We start from the raw sequence: 25,548 nt of genomic DNA, 5'->3' as shown, positions 1-25,548 counted from the left end.
TACGTGGGCTGTGCTGTTTGTCTTCTTACAACCACAAAATTAAATTTACGTCTTAATTTTCTCCCTTTAGAAGACGATTCCAACAGGCTGGAGATAAATTATAAGCAAGTAAAACAACACTAATTTAGGATAAATAACTGAGGGGACGCGGTGTCCGAAAACCTTTAAAAGCTATGCCAAACTGGCTCAATGATATCCCATCATCCTCACTGGAAACAGAATGTTTGAAATCTAGACGCTTGTACATCGAAAAACCAGTAGTACATTTGTTTTTCACTTGCCTGGTTTTGTTTGAAACACAGAAATTATCCAGTGGAGGAGAGTAATATAATGATGTAAACTGTTTCTCTTAGTGCAGTGACATGGTTTACATCAGGTCTGCAACGAAGCTCTCGGGGAAACAATCAGAGGTGGTTTCAGGTCCAACTGCAGCATCGAGAGGGACAGGGGCCAAATGCACAGCATGGCAGATTTACTCGACACATGCACTTGTAAAAACACAAAGACTAGCAAATGCACACATGTGGAGATCAAGATGGCACACGCAGATAGACACACAACACACAAAAACCTTCACCAACACTCTAGTATCTAACTCTCAGTCAAGCACGCTTATGCAGACACAGACACACACACTCTAGGCACTGATTGTGCAGATGAATTTGACCTGCGAGTGATCGCTGCCTGATCCTTTCTTTCCTCAGGCTGACACCCGTGTTGTCTGCTGCTTTGTTACACAAAGGAAAGGAAGTAGTCATGCCCTCTGCTTCCTCTGCAGCTCTGTGTATCATAAAAAGGTCTTAATACTCATTTCCTTAGTCACTACTTCTATTGTTCCTGTCATGTGTCACCAATCTCTGTTTTTAGGACCTTTAACTTGAATTTCTTCTGAATTTCCTTCTGTTACAGACTGCCTGATAAAGCAGGAGCAGCTTCTAGTCTTCCTTTCCGATTTGATCTCTTCCTGATTCTATATTTTTTCTCTTCTCTTTCGTGTTACTGTTGTCAAAAGTTGAATTTAGATTTATTGCTGAACTCTTCATCTTATCCTCTACATAACCACAAACGTTTTATACCAAACCACCAGAATTATCTACCACATTTTAACACGGGCTCCCAGGATTTTCTTGGGTTTCATGAGTTCCTTTGACCTGAATATGATGAATTTCCTTCTTTATCATCGCTTTGGCGGACATCCAAAAATCACAGATACCACTCCTGGATGGAGGCTATCACATTTCATCTTTCTCAGGGCTCAGGACAACATTTGGTATCAATAAGCTTGTTGGTTTCTCTTTGGTACCCTCAGCTTGTCTGCAGTTTGTTAACATATTTGAAATACAGATTTTTAACCTGACTGTGTGTTTGTGTGCTTTGCAGACAGAGTGTGCCAACTTTGTTCGCCTGCTGCAGCCCTACAATCGTACGCACCTCCTGGCTTGTGGCACTGGTGCCTTCCAGCCCATGTGTGCCTTCATCTATGTCGGGCACAGAGGAGAGGTAAGAAGGGTTTAAGATGGGCTGCGGGTGGTGGTGGTGGTGGCTGTGGGCTGCTACTGCTTCTTATAGAACTCTGGACATCTGCAGATTGTCTTGGGCAGCTGATTATCTGACTGCATCCACCATTCAGCAGAAAATAGAAAAACATGCACTGACAATCAGTTACCTAAATACAGCCACAAACCCCTCAAAACACAGACATGCAAACACATATATCAGTTGGGGTTGCTGATGAAAGCTCTGTGGTGTGCAGCTGTCACGGTTGTGGGAAACTCCTATTTTAGTGTGAACTGCACTCACTCTGCATTTTTGGGAACTGTAAATTATACATGCTTTTTATGCACTGTGTAGTTATTAGCAGTTTGAGCTGCAACTTTAGAAACTCTGAATATATATTTCACATCACAATTTAATAAGAGCCTGACTTCTCACCTCCACATAACTGACCAATCACAGCACTGAATGCTGTAACGCACTCTGGCAGGTTACGCTGAGAACTTTTATTGCTTCTCTCTCTTTTTAAAATACACATACAAAAACACTTTACTGATCGCTAATTTGTTTATATGCACATGCAGCGGGCATGGATCAATATATTTCATTACACTGACCTACATTTCAGCTCTACTTTTTACGTTTTCTTTGACGTCCACTAAAAGTCTTCTGCCTGGGGTGCATACGTAGCTGTTGCAATGAAATGTAAAGCCTCAGTGGACGAGTCTGTGGCCACACAAAAATTGGCAGGCATGTGGAGGTCCACCAACCATTTTGCGCACCGTGTGATGATGAAATTTATATCATTTGGACCCAAGAAGACCCCAGCAGACTCACAAGTGCAGAAAGTATAATCAAGGCTTAAGTCGGACATATAAAGATACAATTGGCCTGAATTTTCCTGGAAATGACTGTCGATGATGTATATTTTGAGACTGCTGAAAGACAGTAATATTCAATCAAACCACCAAGCCAAATAGTAAGAGAGTTCAAAAAGATGGGTGTTACTTTCTGCACACTTGACTAAAGGCCAGTTAATCAAAAATTTACAGTTGACATGATAATGAAAGGTAGGTGGTCTTACTACTTCTCAGTAGAAAAGCATGGCACCATACAAAAGAAATAGTGTATATGTATGAGATGATACAAGGAACGACTGGGTGGCCTCAAAGCTGTGGAGGAAATCAGTCTAATGGAGCAAATGGGGTTGGTGCCAATGTGGCTTTTCAGAAAAACACAGTTCAGACTGACTGGGGTCTGTGCACAGATCCCTGAGGTTCAATGTTAATTCTCTACAGGCAGCTCTACCATGAGTTTTTCTGCAGGCCACTCAGCCGCAGCATTAAACCCTCTATACATCTTTTCAAATGCACAGGCTGGCTCTCAGATGCTCAGCTGAGTGGAAACCTCTGCAGACTCTCAGACTTGGAGCCACTTAAAGGACAAGAATGTATGAATGGAGCTATTAAGACAGACTCTCTTTAACGGCACTTGAACAGATCCTTGCCCAGTGTGCTGCCCTGTAGGGCCCAGCAGGAGAGGGTCAGTCTTTAGGGAAGGGGGGAGGTGGATGTTGGCAAAGCGCTCTGTTAGGGAAATGAGACAGTGGGATGGGAGAGTGCCAACCTTGTAGAATGTGTGTTGATTTGTGTGTGTGGCTTGTGTGTGCATATAAAGCACAGGAAGTGCATTTTTCCTTTTCTGTTATGGATTTAGGTGCTCGATACAGCGTGTGTTCTCCTTAGCGGTGTCATTTTCTTCCTCCCCCCTGATCTGTCATCCCGAGTGTGGTTTTTGAACTCTGGGTTTTATGGCACATCATGGAAAATGGAATACATATTTCTCTGTTCATGTTAAATAATTTAGCTCAGAGACAATATACTGTGGTCTGCGTGGCTCAAAACTGGGGAAACAAACACTGGAGATAGAAACAGTTCAGCAGAATCCTTGTTAAGGGTTGCGATGCATTTGGGAGCAGAGCAGAAATGTAGGCCACATGTTTTAAACTGCAGCCTCCTGGGAAGTGCAGGAGTTTCTGCCCCCAGTGCAACTAAGCAACACACTTGAACTCAGCACTTCTTAGTAAACGGTTATGGGTTTTTTTTCCTGCAGGAATGATTCAGATAGCCAGTTACGAAACTACAGGGACTGTAGGTGTCATTTTTTTTGTTAAAGTGCATTGAATCATCTGTTGCTATCCAGTTTAAGATGATGAAGGTGGTGCACCTGTCTTTGCAATCATTGCTCCTTCTGTTTTATTTGCCCCACGGGATGCACTTTGTGATAGGATAGTTGTGTTTGCACACGTATGTGTGTCTGCCCAGGTGTGTATTTAATGAGCGGAACAGCCTGCAACAGTCGTATGGATGTCAAAAAACAAATCACTTCTTCTCTCCTAAAATATATCATGACGCCAGCTGCTCTCCAGCTTGCGTGTCTGTCTAAAACCACCACTCAGACTACAAGTGTTTCCTGTCAGGTAGTCAGCGAGTCCGGCTGAATGGACAGCACCAAAGAGAGCCTGTCCATTTATATAACCAATTGTAAACTGGTGGAGAAAACACACCCATTTGAGTGCTTGACCTCTCCCAGGAACTGAGGCGGCAGGCTCTCAGTTCCTGGACTCTGGGTGGGATGACCTTTGACCTCATAGGTGTTTCATCTCAGTTAGGGGGCACATACATACTCTTTCTATCGCTCCAGTGGCACCCCATTCTCTCCCCCTTCTCTTTTTCTTGGTGCCACTTTGTTGCCTGACTGTCAACAATGTTTTACGCAAAAATTTCAACATGTTGTGAGAAAATATTTGATTCATTTTACAACAGCTGGCTCTCAGTGGAATAAAATGCACTGTCAGACAGTGTTTTGACTAAATCTATTAGTATTGGACATGCTGTTATTGCCTTTTGGTGTTAGCCAAGCCCAACTGTATTTCATACTTTTATTCAAAGATGAAAACAAAGAATTGGATTTGGAAACATTCTGGTCAACGATCCCACCAGTGTAACCTCATGATTGGCCGTGTCAGTAATGTTCATATTTCTTGGAGGTCAGGCGTGTCTTAGACAACATTTAAAAACCACTAAAAGCATTTTTTATGCTCATGTGCAGTGAGATTAAGTTTTCATTCAAGAAGAACTCGTGTGTCGCGTTCCTTGCTTCAGAAAAATGACCCATGATTTAGTGAATTATCATCAGTTAAGAGCATCATAATCCCCATTAAATGAACCTCTAATTTTTGTCTCAGGTCTGTGTGTCTTTGTCTCCCCCTTCTCTCTCTCCCTTACTCCCCAACACTTAAAGACTAACATAAACTGAAGTCCCCCGCGGTGAGTGACACAGCTTGCCTGGGCAGCGTCATAGATGTGAAAATAAACCAACATGTTACAGTGACGACATAAAGATACAAGACCACACACACACACACAGACACGGGCACACACTTATACGCACACATAGAAGCCATCAAAACAAATAACACCAGCTAAAACATAAATATGTGGACAGGGAGACAGAGACACAAGCAAACATTCAAACATAAAAAAGTTCAATGTATATGTGCAGATACAGGGAGTTAAAGCAAGCTTCATTGATCCTGAAGGTCCATTTTTCAGTTAAAGCTTACTTTTACTTAAGATTTGTGTTTTGTGGAGCTTAAAAAAATAAACTTGCTTAGTAAGGAATTTGCTAAATCATTTCCGCTCGCCATCATGGCCTAAAAAGAGTTATTTTTCATGTCCGTTGGGAAAAATAGTAAATGCCTGTCAGTGTAACAGCACTGCAAGTGAACTAAAAAGCTTGAAAGCATGATGAAAAATTTATTCCTTGTAAATCACCTGTTCTAGTCTTCTCATGTGTGTTGCCTTTGGATCAGACTCTTCACTAGAGCTCTTTAAGTGAAAGCTAAATTTACTGCCTGTGCTTTTTCTGCTCATTTTGCCCCATTTGTCTCATTTTAATTGGTAGTTTACATCAACTTTAACTGTAATAATTGCTATAATTGTAGGCAATAGCTCTCGTTCCGTCTATCCTTGTGTCTTTATTTTTTTTCTGCTTTATCTTCCCCGCTTGTCTTCTAATCTCCCTCCATTCTCAGACTGTTTCTCTTTGGCTGACGAATATTCAGTAATTTTCAAAAGCAAATAAAACCAGAAAAGATAAATTCGAAAACAGAAGAGGAATGAAAGGCAGCAAAAGATGAAATGGGAGAGTGTGATTCCCATGCTTACTTCCCCCAGAGGGAGAGTTGAATGGTGAGAGAGGAAGCCCAGTCATTATTTGACTGGACAGAGGGGACATAGCCAAGTACAACATGGTGTCACATGAGGTCTGCTAGTTGTCCAAGATGTTTGAAGCGAGACCAAACACTTTTAGACGTTAAGTGTTCTATACAGCTCCGTGTCGCAAAATTTTATCTGATGTTAAATAATAAACCCCGGACAAGTCAAATAAACTTGATGATTCAATGTCCAGGACAGATGATTTTATGTTTTAATGTGGCGTCACTTCTTCAAAACATTTATAACAATCAAGGACAAAATGGGATTTTTTTTCCTTTGTTTATCTTAATGGGACAGATGATCTAATTCAAACTGAAAGTCAAATTTTTGTTCCTGTCTGTTATTTTTGCATGCAGCCTATTATTTTATTCCTAGGATTAGGATCAGAATGAAAAATCCCAAAGAGACACTATCCATTCATTTAACTGGTGGAGAAAACACACCCATTTGTGTCGTCAACCTGACAAAGAAAGGATTGTAAAAATATGGGAGGTTGAAGGCGTTCAGTCTGAAATGTCTTGTAAAAGTTAAATAAGTAACAGTGTAGATGCAGTCACCAACCTAGAAGTTGAATCAAAATTAAAATCCTCCAAAAGGTTTCAGCAGCACACAAACACCGTGAACAGGTCCAGTTTAATCACTTTAAGTAGTGTTGAAGCCTGTGAGATGCTAATTGAGACACTTGTCAATGATTGCATCACAGAAAAATGTCACCCATTTCAGAGTCATTACAAAGGCAGAAACTCTCATAACCACTGAAGCCACAGAACAGAAGGAGCTAAGCGACCTGTGTATGCACTGGAAGATACAGAGATCTATACTATATGAAGAAATGACCAAATCCAGTAGTACAGGCCTTTTGTTTAAGCCAGGCTGTAACGATTCCTTTTAATGCTGAAAGTTGGACACTTTAACATGTGAGTTTATGGGGATTTTGGAGCCAGCCTCAAATGGCAAGTAGAGGAACTGCGCTTATTTCAACACTTCATTTTTCAGCTTCAGACGTTGCCCCTTGGTTGTAACCAGTAGTTGGTTTCACATTCCCAACAATAAGAGCAATAGAGTTGTTTTTACTAGACAAGTCAGGCCCTATATTTATGAATGCAACTTTGTCATTCATTGAATTCTGGTTTACTGTAGTTGCTGTCAGCAATGAAAACGCACATATCCACATTACTGCTAACATTACTCACAAAATATTAGCCCCCTAAGTGGTCAAACCACCAAAACAGCTGGAACAGAAAACACCTGGATATACTGCTAATAGCAAAGTTGTGTTCACTGTCTTGTGAATCCCAGCACCTCATTTATAAGAAGGTGGGTCAGTCTTTAACATTGAATCTGTAGTCTCTCTTTTAGTCCGCTGATTAAGGGTGAACATTGTTTTCAGTATTAGTTTTAATTTAAAGGTTAAATAATCCGCTGGATGGAGGTTAATGAATAAACTAAATAAATGAAGTTTTCCGCATGTTAAATTACACAAATGGAAGTGTGTGCCTGTGTCAGTAGTCACTTGTCTTGCTGGTCTTGTAGCGGGGGTCCGATGTGTTTTGCTTGGCACAGCTGTGTGTAAAGTGGCCTGGATGTTTCTCTCTCCCTGTATCACGGCACTTCTGTGTATTTGTTTTGGCAAAGTATGGGCAAAGTGACTCTGACAGTCTAATCAGCTGAACAGGCAGCTGCGCCATTCCTTTGGATCACAATGAGATAACGCAGACGCACACGCACACATGCAAACACCCCGAAAGCCGCACTGACTCGTATTTGCTGCACAAGTGCACAGCGGAAAGACTGCATATAGAAATGCAAAACACACATGCACACTCAAACACACACACACATACGTGCACACATGTGAGTGAAGAGGTGCCGAAAGGATAAGGATGACTAATGAATGAGCTAAACGACCTGTGCATGCATGAGAGGAGACGAAGAGCAGAAAGCAGCTGGAAATGAGAAAAAATGCAACACAGAAAGAGTCAAAGTGGTGGAGGAAAGGGTTTACTGTATGACATAATGAACTAATTAAACAATACATTTACACAAAAGGTTCTGCTCTTTTGCTATAAAGTTATTGACATATGAAAGTTTTTGAATAAAAATCGTCACGGTGTGGATAAAATCTGGTCAAAATGACAAATGAAGCCCTCATAAATCCCGCTTGTGTAGTACTGGAAGAATTAAAGAGTTCTATTCTCATACAGGGCAAGACATGAATCAGATTACTTTTAACTTCTCGTCGTAATCTAAAAAACTGATGAAGTGTGAATTCTGTGCATATGCCTGCCCTTCAACACCTTTAAAACTCATTCAAACCAAAAATCTACATGTAGATTAAATGAAAAAGTTTGTGCATTAAATTTGAAGTGTGAAGAAATTTGACGTGTCCGTGATATTTGGCACTTATTACTGCCCGGGTGACACACTGTGTGTGGGCGTATTTGCTGTCCACTGTGTTTCTTACAGTATTTTTATCAAGCCTACTTCAATGTCATCATCTCCCCTGTGATCTCTGCTCAGTCAAAGCCTCGCCCACCTTGTAACAATGCTCCATTGTTTATTACAGGAACAAAGATTGAGACGGACAAAGTTCACTGTAAGGACACTTAAATCAGTAACATGCACTTGCATTAAACCAGAGGTCCTACTGCTGCTCTTGTCACCTTCTATTCCCCTTTTTTTCCCTGGAAGTTGACTGCATTTGGAATTGATCACATGCAGGCGTCTCTGGCAAACACAGACTGGTACACTGGTGTCACTGAAGTGGAAATTCAAAGACAGAAAAACACAAGGCCTTTTGTCCACAATGACCCTTTTTTAAGTGGACACATCACACAATCCAAAGATACAGTATGGCCAGTATTTGTCAGGTGAACTTTACAAAAGGGTAAAGGACAAAGAAGCCTTCTGTGTGAGGCTTTTTTAATTGCTTCCTTACTCCGCTCTGCCAGAGTAAGAAAAGTAGAATTTAAATGCAGTTTCACGTAAAATGGACGTCAGCGGGGAATGTGAATTTATGTTAACTTGGCAGGCAAGAACTGGATTATAAAACCTAAAATATATTCTTCACCTGGACGCACTGAAGGACGAACCTGTAAAATCATGTCTCCATCCATTTCTATTCAGCATACTCAAATTATACTGCCAGGTTTGGGGGGAAAAAATCACTTTACCTGTGTTTAGCTTTAATTTTGACAAAAGCACAGAAAGGTAAGTGACAGCTATGTAAGTGTGGCTCATTTTCAGCATGTCATGAAACCCCCAAAATCCCATCAAACCCCAGGTCATTTGCATCAAATGTGCTCCATCAGATACCTTGGGGTGTTGTCACGGTGCACACACGATGCTTTGCTTCTGCCTTTTTGGAGACAGGCTTTGATTTTGACTGAATTAACAGACTTTTTAGCCAAACAAAACAAAGGTAAGCAGTAAATCTGTAGTGGGTCAGATAACAACTTGATTTCATCACAAAGTTCAGCCATTGTCCCAACATGCAATATAGAGTGATGTCACATTCATACTTTCTACATTTTTCCAGCACAGACTGTTTTTGGAGTGAGTGAAGGAGCTGATGTGGCTGCAGACTCTTGTCGCCTTGTTTCAGACTATTGTTGGTGGTGCTGAAAACAGCAGTTGCTGTGCAGCAAGATATGCTGCTGTTATGAAAATAAATGAAATAGGAAAGGTTTGAATGAACATGGTGTACGGTTCAGTCTATCATCTGGCCACAGACTCAAAAAACTGTTTATATTTTCATGTCATGAATTTGGCTGTATACTTTTGCTTGTTTTCCCCCCGCAGAGTATGTGTTGACTGAGTTTTATGATCTCAGGATTGAAGCACTTTTTTTTTATTGTTGAAAAAGTTTGTATTTTAAGTCGATTTAATAAGTGTTTTACGGATTCCCCCCCCCCCCCACACACACACACACACACTTATTACCCTCCTGGCTCTTCGAAATCCACAGCTCTAAGGAATAATTTGCACTGGGAACAGGGTGGGAAATTTCTCTGAACCCTGGCAACTGCTCTGATCCTGCATTTCCTCTTATCTCAGACAGCGCCGTCAGTCTCAGACAGTCGCCGGGTTCGCTGAAAGGACAAATAAATGTAACACCCGGTGAAACTAAAACCAGCGCATGGTCTCTTTTATTTGTGTCGACAATGAAACAGAGGGGAAGAACAATGGCCTTTCAGTTATTAAAAAATTAACCCTTTATACAAGATCCAATTTGCTCTGCTATGGAGACATACCTGCTGAGCTTTTCCTCAGAATCAGAAAAAATAAACACTGATACATTATATCAGCTATACTTAAGGAATTAAACACTAACTGAGTGTCTTCCTTCCCCAGCACGTGTTCACAATGGACCCTCTAAATGTGGAAAATGGAAGAGGAAGAGTTCCACATGACCCCAGCTTCCCCTTCGCCAGCACCTTCAGTGGTATGTCCCGTATTGTTTGGCCTACATTTCTAAACAGCTTCCTGAGTGGTTTATGAAGCCATATGGCGAGGGCACCCGTTTAAGATTCATTAGATGTTTTGTCGCACAGCAATAACGCTGACATATTCCAAACATTTAAAACACAGACTGCTCTGGCACGTGTCAATTCCCCTTTTCCTTTTCCTGTTTACTGTCTGCCTCTCTGCTGTCAGAGTAAAGGTAAACATGCCAAAAAAGAGAGAGTAGGTTAAAGACCCAGTAGGGGGTGTTCTAGCCGTCATCATTTTCCGTCAAAGGGGTTGCACAACAAAATATCAATTTCATAAGGCTCTGTGGCACAGCTGTTAATTCATTTGCCGCATCTGACTATTTAACCCCCCACCCCCCGGACAAGGTTGAAAAGTTCTGGGTGTTTCTCTCTAAATGTCACGAGGTATTTACTGGGGCTTGTGAAATAACGCTGATTTATGCCAATGACACACAATCCCAGGATCCACTAAGGGTGGAAATATATATAGTGTGTGTGTGCACGTATACATCCCTTTCTGGCTCCACAGCTGGGCGCTTTCAGCATCAGAATTCATCCCTCAGTGCACTGTAATTGGCAGGAAGACCGCAAATTAGAGCCAAATAGTAGTTTGGACATCTGCAGTGATACTGCAGCGGTCACATGCATTCAGAAAAAGAGACACAAAAGCATTTGTGATAGAAATAGTAACAGATAAAGACGAAAGCATACTGTACATGCTGGTAGAGGCTCATAATTTGTTAAAGGTTTAGGATTCATCATCAATTTGAATGGTAAAATCTAAAAAATGCAGTCAGCAAATCTCCAGCTCCACTCTGGGTCAGCAAGGATGTGTTTGATGACAGACTGAATTCAGACTCTTGTTACGGGACTGAATTTGACTTTCAGTTTGTCTGCTGGCCTCAGTGATCATTAGTGGTTAAAACCACAAGGTTTTGTTATGCATGTTTTCTTCTTCGCCTTAAAGCTTCTTCTTTTGTGTCCCTAAAGCCATAACCAAATACTGAAAGAAAGAAACAACAAATACACATACAGAGCTTCGACCGACACTCTGCAGCCCTGGATGAGAAAGATAAAGAGAAACAGAGACGCTGAGAATGAAACAATAAAAACCTGATGAAAATCCTCTTCATCAGTTATCAACTCAATGATCTCTCCTCCTCAGTTTTAGGATCTTTTCCCAACATGCGCAAACCTCAATTCCCCACGACCTGTCAGCAAGCATTATGTTGTCCGTGCGTTTATATTTGCACGTTTGATTATGTCTTACCACATAGGTTTGACTGCATGGGTGTCTCGCTGTACGGTAAAGAAGTATCTGTGCATTTCTAATACCATTATCATGGCCAAATAAAATAAGAAGAATTAATTTTCACTTTCCACAAGGTCACATGAGAACAGTCTGTCACCAGATTGAGTTTCTACACCAGCTGGGAAAAATTAAAAACAGTTGTGTTTTTGAAAACAACCCAGCTTCACTATGAAAAACTCACTCTTATAATTCTTCATTATGTGATAGTTGCAGTGGGTTGTTTTATAGGCATTTGGGGTTGCTGTCTTGTCTTGTGACCGATAACCTCCAACAGCTGAGGATTTCCCAAAATATATTGTGAAAAATGTGCTGGAAGAGGGATTTTGTTATTTATCTCCATTTGCAAGAATTTTCAGAGTGGCTGAAAGTTAAAGTTGGTCCACTACTGATGGTCTCAATGGAGGATGCTTAAGTTTCAAATTACACTCCCTGTGTGTTCTGTATTGGGTTTGTTCATTTTCTTCTTTCCTGTCCTGCATCTATGTTCTTCATTTAACTAAACCTCAAACTCACCCATTATTTTTGGCTGCCTTTCCTTTTTTATTTACTAATTACCCTCTTTTTACATTCTTGCAACCATTTTCTGTAAACTCTCCTCTTCTCATCATCTTTTTCCCCCTTCTTTTAAACATTTCCTGTCTCTCCGTAGGTGGGGAGCTGTATACAGGACTGACAGCAGATTTCCTGGGAAGAGACTCTGTGATATTCAGAAGTATGGGTGGTCGCTCCACAATGAGGACAGAGACTGACCAGAAACTCCTTCATGGTAATGTTTCACTCTTTCCCGAGCGTTTCTACAATACAAGACAATGTTAAGTCAACAAGAAGTACAAACAAACAACAGCAAGTCTGTTAGAAATATGCAAAATTTTACTATAAAGATGCTGAAATAAAGATCAAAGTGATTTACTCATACTCCCACATGCGACTCTTTTCCATCTTCAACCTTGCAGATCCCAAGTTCATTGCAGCCCACCTCATCCCGGATAATGATGACAGAGACAATGATAAGGTGTATTTCTTCTTCACTGAGAAGGCCACAGAGGCTGGAGAAACAGAGGGGGCCATACACACACGAGTTGGACGAGTGTGTGCGGTAAGATGCTCCATAATGCTTTTTATATTTGATGTAAATCTTTCCTTTAAGGTTTAGAATTTAAGTTGTAAAACCCACCTCAATAGAGCTCGTTGTGCACAGACCCAGGCTTTTCACTATGTGTGTCTTTATTATTAATCTCTGTCTCTCTTCCACGGTGGGTTTTTGCCCTATCTTCCTCCCCTCACCCTTAACCGGTTGTGGCAGATGGCCGCCACACCTTCAGCCTGGCTTTGCTGGAGGTTTCTTCCTGCTAACAGGGAGTTTTTCCTTCCCACTGTCATCAAGTGCTTGCTCATAGCGGGGACATTTGAATGTTGGGGTTTTCTATTGGTTATTATTGTACGGCCTTTACCTTAAAATATAAAGTGCTTTGTTGCTGATATTTTAAGATATCTACAACTACACAAGAAACTGCATTATTAGAGGATTGAGCATTGATAAAATACATATAGCATCATGCATGTCGCATCATAATGCCACAGAAAGACAGAGAAACAAAGTTTCATTAACTCAGGAGATCCACAAAAACTGATACTTACATATGCTGAAACACTGAAAGATGGTTTGTTGATAGCTGTGGATGAGAGAAGCCAGATGTTCAGGTGAGCTAGACATGCACTTCCTCGAGGCCATTCAAATATCCTGTCCCCGGAATGAGACATCTGTAGGGATATTTCACTTGAAGATGAGATTGCAAAGGAGCACCAGATGAGTCACGAAAGGTCTCATATTTTGAGTCATTGATAAGCTACAGAAACACTGAGCTAGATACTGTACAGCAAAAAGTTTGACTCAAGGGACTTTCTGAGTGTATGGCCACATACAGATGCCTGCAGAATTAATTTTCCAGGACAGAAGGTAATGGTTTTATGGGTTTATCCTCCTATTATGTCAGTCATAAACTACCTTGTGGAAAAGACAAATTTCTTTTGGGGCGATCAAATATTTACTTTCCCCAAGGTTGATCGTGAAATTTAGAAGTATATGAAATGTTTCTCCTTCCAAAATGCACACAGCTGTCAGATTTCCCAACAATGATCTCCATCTGCCCTACACGCTCCGTAACATTCTTTCACGCAATGATTTGCCTTATAAACCCATGTCTGTACTGTAACAGCACACGCAAATACAGGCATGCATAAAATATTACACACAAATACACACAAGCACAAAAACACGCACACAGCTGCTGGGGTTTCCATTGATTTTGATAGACTGTGTCAGTAAAGTTTGGATAAACCACTCAGGCAAAAACCCACTTAAACTTTCACCATCTAACTTTCTTTCTCCTTGTGTTCACCTTTTTCCATCTTTATTTTTTTCTTCCTCATATAAGTAGTATTTCCTTGTCAGGCCTCCAATTCTTTCCAAGACAAATGTCATCCACACTCCTATACTGATTTTTGCCTAAAAGCTTTTTACCAAAGCTGATCACCATTATACGCATTCACACATACACATAAACTGAAGAACTATGAGTAGATCTCTTGCTTGGAGATCAGAAAATCCTTATTCGACGCTGAAGCTGAAACTCAGCACTTTCATCATCTTTCACTTCACATCCAGTGAGGTGGTGTAAAGAGCCAAAACAATGAATGATTTGTGTTTGGAAATAAATACGCAGCTGTGCTTTATAGATTGATTTTCTGTATCTTGAGCCAGAATGATGTCGGCGGTCAGAGAGTGCTGGTCAATAAGTGGAGCACCTTTATCAAAGCCAGACTTGTCTGTTCTGTACCAGGACCTCATGGAATCGATACTCACTTCAACCAACTTGGTGAGACACATTAAAGCACACACACACACACATAAGAATTTTCATATGATCCTGCACTTGGTTACAGTGTATCATATCTGCACATATTTATACTCCCACGCACACACTGACACTGTCTTTTGATAAAACAGAGGATGTTTTCCTGATGAGGACCAAGGATGAAAGGAACCCAGATGTCTATGCAATTTTTAGTACCATCAGGTAAACACGCATGGAGCTCAGCTTTAAAAATAATGTGCACTCAACATCTGTACGACTCAGTAACATGATTTTTGGATATGTTATATTCCAACACTGTACATTTTACATTCTCTTCTTTACAGTAATGTATTCCAGGGCTTTGCTGTGTGTGTTTACCGCATGACTGATATCAGAGAAATTTTCAACGGACCTTTTGCACATAAAGAAGGTCCTGACTACCAATGGGGTGCTTATGAAGGCAGGGTTCCTTATCCAAGACCAGGCGTGGTGAGTGATTGCAATCAAAATGTATCATTTTTAACTTTAAAGTTACTTGAGCATTGTTGCTGCCCAGCATTAACCATCCCAGTGACCCTGCTGTGCTTCCCAAAAACATAATACATGTTATTGATGCCAACATTATGAGCAAACACTCATAACTTCTAATGAAATTCAGAATCTGTCTCTATAATCTGCATAACTAGTGTTGGCAAACCAACTGCAAAGACTTTCTGAATGCAGACACCTCACTTAATTGTTATTGTCAGGTGTGCTTAGGTCTTCATTTTGGGTTTTTTTTTTAGAATCACCCATTCTTAATGTTGTTATTCACACTGAGTGCATAATTTCAATGGTCGAATTTGCGAACCAAGAAAGATTTTTCTGATTTTTTATATCCAAATAAACAGATCAGACAACTCAGACCACTGCATTTGGCAGCAAGCTATTAAATATACAAATATTAAAATCATAGTATTTTACCCCATCCAGGTCAATTAGTTTGGGTCAAATGAGTCAATGACTCCTCTGCCTCCTCAGATGACGTCCCATCTCTGCCAGCAACAGTTCAAACTGCCCCAATAACACTTCAGTTGCGATACACCTTCAACTCTGAGATCAAACCTTAAAACTTCCCCTGTTGCTGACTTCTTGTGAGAATTGGATGAAGCCATGAATGGATTAACGTACATCCATTCATGGCTTATATATATATATATATATATATAAAAAACTTTATATATAAACTTTACTAGTAATAGTAAAACTTGACTGTTGGGTAACTGACTTAGCTGAAGCTTACTCATAACATTTGCAAATTACCTCCCGTACAGTAGCTGAAACATATCTGATTGTGGTTTGACACTTCAATTTTTTCTTTCATTACTTATTTAGCAAAAAAAAGAAAAAGGACTGCAATGGTGTGTATATATGTAATAACAGTTGCTCAGCTCCTGTGTGTACTGAATCCGACGGGAAAGAGGAGCTATCACAACATTAAGAATGGGGTGTAGAAAGTTTCCGTGTCAGTAAACTAAACTACTGTATACGGCGGTGCAGCTGTGATGACTGTACGCAGTGCAGACCCTTCTTCTGGTTAACATCCTGACACTCAGCAGAGCTCTGTCAAGTTCTCCCAGCCACATCGCTGTAACTCAGTGTTGTTATACACACAAACACATGTGTAGGCAGCATCATTACCATAGCGAATGGGAGAGTATGGAGGCAGGAGGAAAATGAATTATGTGAGAACAGAGCAGACACCTCTGTGGTTTCGCCGCACTGGCTCTTTGATTAACAGGAATGTCTTGGCCTTAATCTGCGAGTAAGAGAAGGAAAAAGGAAATAGAGAAGGAGAAAGAAAATGGTGATGGCTCAGGGCAGACCGGAGGAGGCACAGATGGTGGGAAGAGTGAGGTTGCTTTTTTTTCTGGCTTGATATTTGGCTGCAGTTAAAATTGTTACCCTCTCCTCTTAAACTCAGTTACAATAACCTACATTGTTCTTTTTCACTTGCACCGACAGAACATTAAAGTCCTTTTTATTTCCATGGATTTTTCATTGAAACAGATTTAAGCCTCGTCCTACCCATCATCGTCTCTTAAGTCACCTGTCAAAACATAAAAGAATGGAAAATGGAAGTTAATTTCAGATTTAGTTGATTTATCTGCTCAAGATATTTATCTTGGATTGAGATGTTCCTGTGTTTAAACTTCACCAGAATTGTTTCCAGCAGACCAAATGACGGGGGGATCTTTTTTATTACAGTTTTGCTAAAGCTGTAGAGGTAATCCTACCAAGGCACAGATATGGAATTTGATAGATTTATTAACCTTATGTTTTCTGAAATTGTTTTTTTTTTTTTTTTGCCATCTTTACTGAAATTTTCATCACGAAAGCCTTAGATTTGATCTTGAACTTTATCTTAATTCTTAATCTTTACAGAACAGTGAAGTCAGATAGGATGAACCATACTTTTTGGCATTAAAGTTATATTTGTAATGCTTTAAATCAGCCCATATCTGCCCACACCAACCTATCTAGTATGAAGTATTGTTTTTGTTTTTCTTTTACTTTCAAGGTCAAAAAGGGGTGAAAATGCAGGTGATTCATTAGAATTTAAACTTACAAAACATATGCTTGACACGTGAACATATACAGTAATAGTATAAATTAATAGGTGCCTGTCAAACATACATCATTTCCTTCTCATTGTTTATTGTTGGGCTTTAAATGGAGACATAAGGAAGTTCAGCTGCAGCAGCAAAGTTTAGATAGGTCGAATATTAACTTGGGAACTTTTTCAGTTTAGGTTTTACTTGAAGTGCAAACAGATGAATGGAGACACATTAGTGAAGTTTCCTCTGCTGCACAAGCATTTAATGTTCAACGTGTAAGCTGAGCAGGTCGAAAACAGATGCAGTTTAAGTACACTTATTTCTGTTCAGAAACTATGTTCAGGGTTACGTGTGAGGTCAATTTTACTGTATACAAATACCACCAGTTGATTTTGCTCCACATTTGAAATTGTGCTTGGAAGGTATGCTAGAACAATTTACAACAATGTCATGCATTCATATTTAAAACTGTATGATAAACATTTGAAGTTAGTGAGTTATTATTATTCTCTTTGAAGGGTTTAGCTTATACATTCCACATCTTCTGGAATAAATTATAACCAGTGTGATTTGGAAAGCATACTCAGAAAAATTATGCATCGATAGTTTGTGCATATTTGAGGGTAACCTCCCTGCACAGCTCAAATCCCCCCTCTGAAACTGGATCTATGCCATTCCAGAGCTATTGTGTGGATCAGTTACTGTTGTGATAAGCAGTAGTAATTAAATTCCCTCCATATGGAAGTGCAGTCTGGAAAGACAATTACACGCAATACAATATAACAATACCATACCTTCCATTATAATGTGATCAAATACGAAACTGGACTCTCGTGAATCCGTTATGTTTAAGTTCATTAATCTCTATTTAATTTCTCTCCATTTCTCAACCTCAATTTAAGATTTTTTGGCAAAACCGTTACTACTGCAACCTTTTTTGTTCTTTAAATGTCAAACTTGTCGTCAGCATAGAGAAGTCAAACTTCAAATAATCAGAGAATCTGATAGTCTATAGTCTTTATTCTGTGACGTAAAAAGCATTGAGGATACTGGTATCTCTACACATGTTTGTGTCATAATACCTCCAATTACCCTGAAACAAATGAAACTCAACTCAACCAGAAATAAAAACTCAACTGAATTGAGCAATCTGAACTGATGAAAAAACTGGTTGCAGCACTTGCACTTCAATAAAGTAACACTATTGAAACGAGCCAGTAAGTACTCTTTTGTTGTCTTTGGTGACCATTTGTATATTAAATCCAGACTGCAGTCTTGTGAACCTCTTTCTTTATCTTGAAAGTAAAGACCTCTGTAAAGAAGAGGTCAAGCCGTACTTGCTTATTGTTGAAGTACTTGAACTTAATAAGAGCCACAGCAGGTTGCGTCATCCTTTAACTGTGACAGGAACGCCATCAAAGCTTAAGAGAAAACTAAACGAACTGACAGACTGAAGAAGGTAAATCAGCTTTGGAAGCGCAGAAAAAGCCGTTGCTTTTCAGTGGTTTTGACCACCAGCAGAGATGGAGGGGTCACGTATTTGATGACTGGCATTTTCTCACCCATAAATCTAATGTAAAAGAGTTGCAATGAAGATTAATGAAACTGTCAGTGTGTGTCACAAAACCTTAAGCTGCTTCATGGAGAGCTGCAGATCTAAATCAAATAAACAAACCCAGAGACCATATAGGTCATATAAATGCTTTCATTTGGACTGTTTTCAGCACTATAAATTTTTTACAGAATCTCCTAGCACATTCATTTTCTCACTGTTACACTGACACAAATGACTGGATTTTTTTCTTTGTTTTTTGGCAAACAAACTGCTACCACGCACATAAAGCTGCAACAGTGGTTCTGAACTTTCATCCAAAGTTTTCAGGCACAATAAAACTCTTAATGAGGGCTTTCTGAGAAGTTTTCTACACAATAATTAGCCCACAGTTGTTACCGAAAGCACACCCCCTGTATGCAAGAAAATGCTGGGAATTTAGAGTCAACGTGGAAAAGGCGAGAATTTAGATTTCTTCCTTCTGTCGTGATTCTGTTTGCCTGTCCATGTCTCCTTCCACTTTCTTCACTGCAAATGTACCATCAGTTAGCCAAACAACAATTTTCTCTATGGACTGAATTTCAGCTATCGTCATTAGTTTTTCTCTCTTTTCCTTTGTTTCTCTATGTCTTTCTTATCTCCCTCATATCTCTCCAGTGCCCCAGTAAAATCATCAACCAACCTGGCAGGGAGTTTGGCAGCACAAAGGACTTCCCCGATTCAGTCCTGCAGTTTGCCCGCAGCCACCCGTTAATGTGGCGGCCGGTGTATCCAGCCCTTCGTCGCCCTGTGCTTGTAAAGGCCAACATTCCTTATAAGCTGAAACAAATAGTGGTGGATCGTGTTGAGGCGGAGGATGGGCAGTATGATGTCATGTTTATTGGCACAGGTAAGTGCATTTTTATTCCATAACTTTTAGGCATCCAGGTCCATTATAGCCATCCAAGCACAGACACTGAATTATTGGAGCAGACAACACTATGTCTGTTCTGTAGCCCTTTAATTTTTCTGATTCTCTTTCAGATATTGGCACAGTGTTGAAGGTCATTGCACTAAACAATGGAAACAGTCTAGAGACAGAGGAAGTCACACTAGAGGAGCTACAAGTCTTTAAAGTAAGGCTTGTTCCATTGAGTCGGTTAAATATACACTCTGTGATAATGTACTGTAGGATTCATCCATATTCCGGAAACGTGTTATCATAGCATCTCGTTTACTTTATCTTTTAAGATTTATTTACAGATGATAGTATGCAAGAATTGTGGAAAAAGCTGGTTCATAAATTGTAAAATCTATGATTCTGCTCTTCTATTTCAACTCTTCTTTAAGCCTCTAAGTGCAACAACAGAAGTTAATTATTTTCAACATTGCAGGTGCCAACTCCAATTACGTCACTGGATATATCTGTGAAAAGGGTGAGTTAATCCAACTGTAGCTGCTACTTTCAGTGACTGCTTCTGTCAGTTGACATGCAGTGTTGTCTACATGATGCCTTACTTCCTTTTTTCTCCTCATAATTTCAAACAGCAAGCCTTGTATGCAAGCTCTCCACTAGGTGTGGCGCAGGTGAAGCTCCATCGCTGTGAAACTTACGGGAAAGCCTGTGCTGAATGCTGTCTTGCCAGAGACCCTTACTGTGCATGGGATGGATCGTCCTGTACGCGATTCATTCCCAACAGCAAACGACGCTACCGCAGACAGGACATCAGACATGGAAACCCTGCACTGCAGTGTGTGGATCAGAATCTCAGTGGTAAGCTTGGCTGTAACTCTGCCCCTTTCTTTGTTTCTTCTTTGTTGATTATGTGGGACTGGCCACAGTGACTTCTTGAAGTAACCACTGTAAGGCTTTTCTCTGAAAGTCAAACAATTGAATCATCTGTCACATACCCCTTCATTGACTGGGCTTCACTGAATCAAGTAGTCTTTGTTTTTGTCATCTAGTGTGCATTACAATCACTGGATAAACAAAAGCTTACTAAATTGATATTTTCATATTCTAGTAGGGCTAGCTGTCATGATTAAAAAAGGAACCCACATGACATCATGGACTAGTGGTTAACCAATCCATCATGGGAGAGCTGAAACCTGAGATGGAGTGGTTTTTAAACTATGTTAGCTACAACCGCGTCTTAACGAAGTGTAAGGTATGGCAATATTTCAGACTTTTGTAGGACAACCCAGAAAAACATTGAAGTTGCTGATCATTCCACATCAAAGTGGCAATCAGCTGAAAAATGCATGACCTCTTTTCACTGATTTTAAGAGATTTAGGAGTAGACTCGAAGGACACCAGTGAGATGTCAGTCTCCTGTATACTGCACATCTCTTTAGAAATCAAAGGCCAGCTTCTTTTAGTTTGAAAGAATAAATGAACGTGGTTGTGCCTGTCTGGGTCAGATTATGTTTGTGAGACTTCTTCCACAGGATGACAACCATAGCGATTACAGTAGGAGATCATTAAAACAGTGATTGAAGACCGCAGCTCAACCAAAATGATTCTCGGTCCAATGAATTTGATCTCATTGCCTTTGAAATGGTTGCTTTACCATGTCAGTGACCAGTCAGTTGCCATCTTCAAAGGAACTTTGGTGTAGCAATAAAATGAAAAGCTATCAGAGTCAGTCATCAAGCTGTTTGCATTAGTTGAAATGGTTAAATTGTCAGTTACATGTACTCTGATTAAATCTTGTTACCCTGCATAGAAATCAACATTAACTAGTCACATGCAGAGTCCAATCAGGAGCTGACAGATGTGAAACAAACATTTTATCTGTTTTCAAATGGAAAATTGGAAACTTTGCTTTTAACTTTATAAGAATTTAACCAGATAACAACTAGCTGAATTGAGTTGCCTACTGCAAAACAGATGAGTGGAGTCAGGTGAGTCAGTCTGCATCCCAGTGCAGACAGACTCACACTGGTTGCAACTTGCTGGCAATCTGTCTGTGTTTATAAATTGGACTGCAGTTATTTAAGAGTCCAGCCAGTCTAAGCTGGACTGTGATTGTTTGAAGACAGGTCCCACCAGGTAACCTGTACAATCAGCTTGTAAATTAAAGTGGTCATCTCAACTATTTGCAGTTGGTCTCTGACTACAAAAAATACTATACTATCTCAGGGTAAGCTGTCCTATTTTTACTCATGTGACTGAGACATATTTGCCAAGTATATGAGACAAAGGTTTTACAATATGTTAGTGCATGCAGAAAACAACCTAGGATTCATTTAAAACTAGTTCTCATAGTGTAAGCTTTGGGATTTGTGAAGTAGAAATATCAGCTAACATACTGAGTTCTTGGCAGAAAATGACTGAGTTGATACTGGAGATCAGGGTGAGAAAATGTGAAGACAGACAAGAAAAAGGAATTACATCATTGAGAATTGGGATAGAAAGAGTGTGTTTTCTTACCTAAGGGCACACAATGTAAGGGAGTGCACAGATGAAAGATGCCTCCCTAACACCCTCCTGGTGAACCAAGGTTTCTTTGTGCCCAAGTGTGAGGTTGTTTACATAAGTACTCAAGGGGCAGACGTCTTCAGATTCCATCTCTTCATTGTTTATGTGTAGTCACATGACAAACTCTTGACTAAGTCAGTCAGAGTTTTATTTTATTCACTATATTGTCTGTGACTACACACCTAATATTCAGGTCTTTATATTTATTTTTATATTCATTCTGTTAATGCTGTACAGTAGAAGGTGTCCTTGTGGAGAATGTAACCCGGATATAGGTAGTGGTACTTCCCTTCAAAGGTCTGGGCTCACATTGTCAGATAATGGTGAAGAGCTCAGTCATTCAGGAGGGAATGAATGTAGAGTCACAAAAGAAACCAGCTGAGATGATTAGACCCAGGACAGACTGAAGATGTTGAATGGATCGACGGATGGATGGATGGATGGATAGATTTCATTCTTTAATAAACTATTTGTCACTCTCTGTTTTAAAAAAAGAAGACCTTGATGTAACAGAAGACAGAGTGGTCTTTGGTACTGAGAACAACAGCACCTTCCTAGAGTGTGTTCCTCGCTCCCCACAAGCAACTGTCACCTGGCTGGTCCAACGTGATGACCACAAGGAAGAGGTAAGATTCCCAGTGAACAACATTCAGGTTAGAATCAACACAATAAAAGGCCTGTCGATGTCACTGCATCCAAAATAGGATGAAGGTGGGAAGGTTTTGGCAAACAGTCAAGGGGTGGTATAAAACTTCTGGCAAAGAATGTTCTGAGTAATTGCCTTTAAAAGTTAGACTTGAGTGTGAGTTTGGCACGTGGTTGATACAGTTGACAACCATTTGACATGTGGTTGAAATTAAGCAGCTGCATTTCAAAGCAAAATGCCCAATCATTCTCTCTCTCTTCCATAAACTGTGAATTCTCTGCAAAACTTGACCATATGCCACTGAAAGTGTCACTCACTGTCTGCTGGTCACTGAGACTTAAATACAGTCTTTTTTTCTTTTCTTTTTAAGTCAGAAAATTATGTTGCTCTGTGTGCCCAAACCCACAGTAATCATTCAACTGTTTGAGGTCATGCTCCTCCAAGCTAAACTGAGTGTCGTGGTCAGCCATGCAAGTATTAAAGCATTACCACCCTTCTCCATTTCCCTGCAAATAAACATCTGGCTGCCACTCTATCTGACAAGGCTGCCATGTTTTTGTTGGCATCAAAGGATGGTTGAAAGATAGGATCTGACGGGGGAGTTGGGAGGTAGATGGAGGAAAATATAGAAATGAATAGGGTTGGCAGAGAGACTTTGGGTGGCAGTATGGAAAGATTAGAGAATGTGAGGAAAGAAAACGGAAGAAAAATAAAAAATAAAAACAGTGACTGATCCCATGATATATTTTTGATGTTGCAAACCAAGTTGAGAAAACAATACAAACAGTTCTCCCTTTCTCTTTTCTCATAATGTGAAGTGAAGACTGAAAGCTTTCTTGTCCCGATTTCTTTGTACTGTGTTTACACATTGTTGGGCAGTCTTCAGTGTTTAGTTCTTTAAAGAACAATGCCTCTGTGGTATTTGCGCTGAGAAACATGTGCTATTTAAGGTCAAATCCTGGTCAGAACTCCTTTAGGGACAGAAATCCTAAAACTTTAAACAGAAATCAAGAATTAACCAACCAACAAACAAATCTCTCTATATATAGCAATAAATTAAAAAGATAAATGTTAGGTTAAGGGTCTGATTGCAGTTATATATATCAAGTGCCAGTTAACTTTTTCATGCTTTTTTGATTAGCACATGTAGCTCTTTGCATTAATCAGTGGAGATTTAACCAAATCTGTGAAAAGTTATTTCCATCAGGTTGCATCATTATGACTTGACAAATTGAAGCAAACTTCAAGTGAAAAGCAGTGATGGTTGAATTGACTTAGTGAGGTCATTAATATGTTGTTGTATCAAATATCAGACACAAATTTTCTATCTGCCACACTTAGGTGAAGCTAGATGATCGTGTGATGTCCACGGATCAGGGTCTCCTGTTTCGTAACCTTTTCCACCAAGATGAAGGCGTCTACATCTGCCGCTCTCGAGAGCACGGCTTCACGCAGACGTTGGCCCGCATCACCCTCGAAGTCCTCCAAGGGGAGACCGTGGATGAGCTCATGTCGCGTGGACACCCAGGAAACTCTGACTCAATCAAAGACCGGTCTACAGGGACTTTCAGAGCCTGGATGCCTTGCAGCGCGTACAGCAGGGGCGGTTCATCAAGCCAAATCGGCCAGTCGCGCATATGGTTCAAGGATATCATGCAGCTCATCGGGCCGTCGAATCTGCCGCACGTGGAGGAGTACTGCGAGAGGATGTGGTGCAATGACAAGCTGAGGAGGAAACACAAAAGCATGATAGAGAAGTACCGCCAAGCACAGGAGAGCGCCAGGAAGACTCGTAGCAAGAGCTCTGGTGAACGCAACAGGACGCCGCGGGATCTAAGGGCGTGGGAGGAGTGACAAAAAGAAGGCGAGGAGTGGAATATGAGAGCAAAAATGAAAGTGGGAAAAAAGACAAATGTTAGTTCAGGACATAGTTTTTTGTAAAACCATGGTAGATCAAAGCAGCGTGTCTCTTTTGCTCATTTTAACAAAATGAATTTTAGTGTGTAAAGAAAATTAGTGTATAAAGAATCTGAAAAAATGACAGTCATGTTGGATGGAAGCACAACTTGAGCTGAAAAACTGCATGTGAAAGTGTATGGGAAGTTTGGGGTATTATGAGGTTAGTGCATAACTCGTGTGTTTCTGGCTGTCACCCGAAAATAGACCGAAGTGTTCACCTGTCTGGAAGGATGGCACAAAAAGAGACTCCAACTGAACTAAACGGGTTGTTGCTAATCGTGATGTTGACTGTAGTTTAAAAAAAGAGATCAGAGACAATTTTTCAACTACACTCTGAGGATGCTTTTTAAAATCCCAGTCACTGAGGAGTTGTCTGCCTTCCCCGCCTTTGTTCTTTCGTATTTCTAGTGTCACTGAAATGGCAGGAAATGTTTTGATTTAATCAACTTCTGTCTTCACTGAGAAAACCTGCAAAACTTCTCATTCTCTGATTTAAGTGACATACACGTACCTGCAGGGTGATTTTAGTCACAGCTGGTTTCCTGCTTTTCAGCCTCATTGACTCTTCAATGGTGGTTTGTGATTTCTTGTATGTAATTGTTAATTTTCTTTTGCAAAGAGCACACACACACTCATGTCTGGTTTGCTATCCTCGTGGGGACATCCCATTGACATAATGCTTTCCCTAGCCCCTTACCCTAACCCTAACCATCAAAAAGGAATGCCTAACCCTGATCCTTACCCTAAACCTAACCATAACCTAATTGTAACCCTGACACTAAAACCACATTTTGAGTGTGAAAATTGCTTTCAACCCCAAGGGGACCTGGATTTTGAAAGTCCCCACCAGTATAATAAATATCAGATTTTGGTCCCCACCAGGATACACACACACACACACACACACACACACACACACAC

General features: G+C 40.3%; 1 protein-coding gene across 2 annotated transcripts in view; it reads left to right on the top strand.

Annotated features, from left to right (window-relative positions):
- The window catches only part of sema3bl (sema domain, immunoglobulin domain (Ig), short basic domain, secreted, (semaphorin) 3bl), a 53,694-nt gene extending 28,313 nt beyond the window's left edge, over positions 1 to 25,381 (top strand). Inside the window, exons 4-16 of one of the 2 annotated variants that reach the window (XM_005937842.2) lie at positions 1,381 to 1,500; positions 10,128 to 10,218; positions 12,208 to 12,324; positions 12,512 to 12,654; positions 14,320 to 14,434; positions 14,566 to 14,635; positions 14,758 to 14,902; positions 19,220 to 19,451; positions 19,586 to 19,677; positions 19,936 to 19,977; positions 20,090 to 20,315; positions 22,521 to 22,648; positions 24,010 to 25,381. In XM_005937842.2, the coding sequence (XP_005937904.1) occupies positions 1,381 to 1,500; positions 10,128 to 10,218; positions 12,208 to 12,324; positions 12,512 to 12,654; positions 14,320 to 14,434; positions 14,566 to 14,635; positions 14,758 to 14,902; positions 19,220 to 19,451; positions 19,586 to 19,677; positions 19,936 to 19,977; positions 20,090 to 20,315; positions 22,521 to 22,648; positions 24,010 to 24,522 (2,034 nt within the window). In that variant the 3' untranslated portion in view covers positions 24,523 to 25,381. Of the gene's footprint in view, positions 1 to 1,380; positions 1,501 to 10,127; positions 10,219 to 12,207; positions 12,325 to 12,511; positions 12,655 to 14,319; positions 14,435 to 14,565; positions 14,636 to 14,757; positions 14,903 to 19,219; positions 19,452 to 19,585; positions 19,678 to 19,935; positions 19,978 to 20,089; positions 20,316 to 22,517; positions 22,649 to 24,009 lie in introns of both variants that reach the window. The other variant, XM_005937841.2, reaches the window with a different exon arrangement.
- The last annotated feature ends 167 nt before the right edge of the window (positions 25,382 to 25,548 follow it).

Source organism: Haplochromis burtoni, unplaced genomic scaffold, assembly GCF_018398535.1.
Source record: "Haplochromis burtoni strain Fernald_Lab_line unplaced genomic scaffold, NCSU_Asbu1 Contig_60, whole genome shotgun sequence".
Lineage (NCBI taxonomy): Eukaryota > Metazoa > Chordata > Actinopteri > Cichliformes > Cichlidae > Haplochromis > Haplochromis burtoni.
Note: the sequence above shows the minus strand (reverse complement) of the source record. Positions and strands in the feature narration are given on the sequence as shown.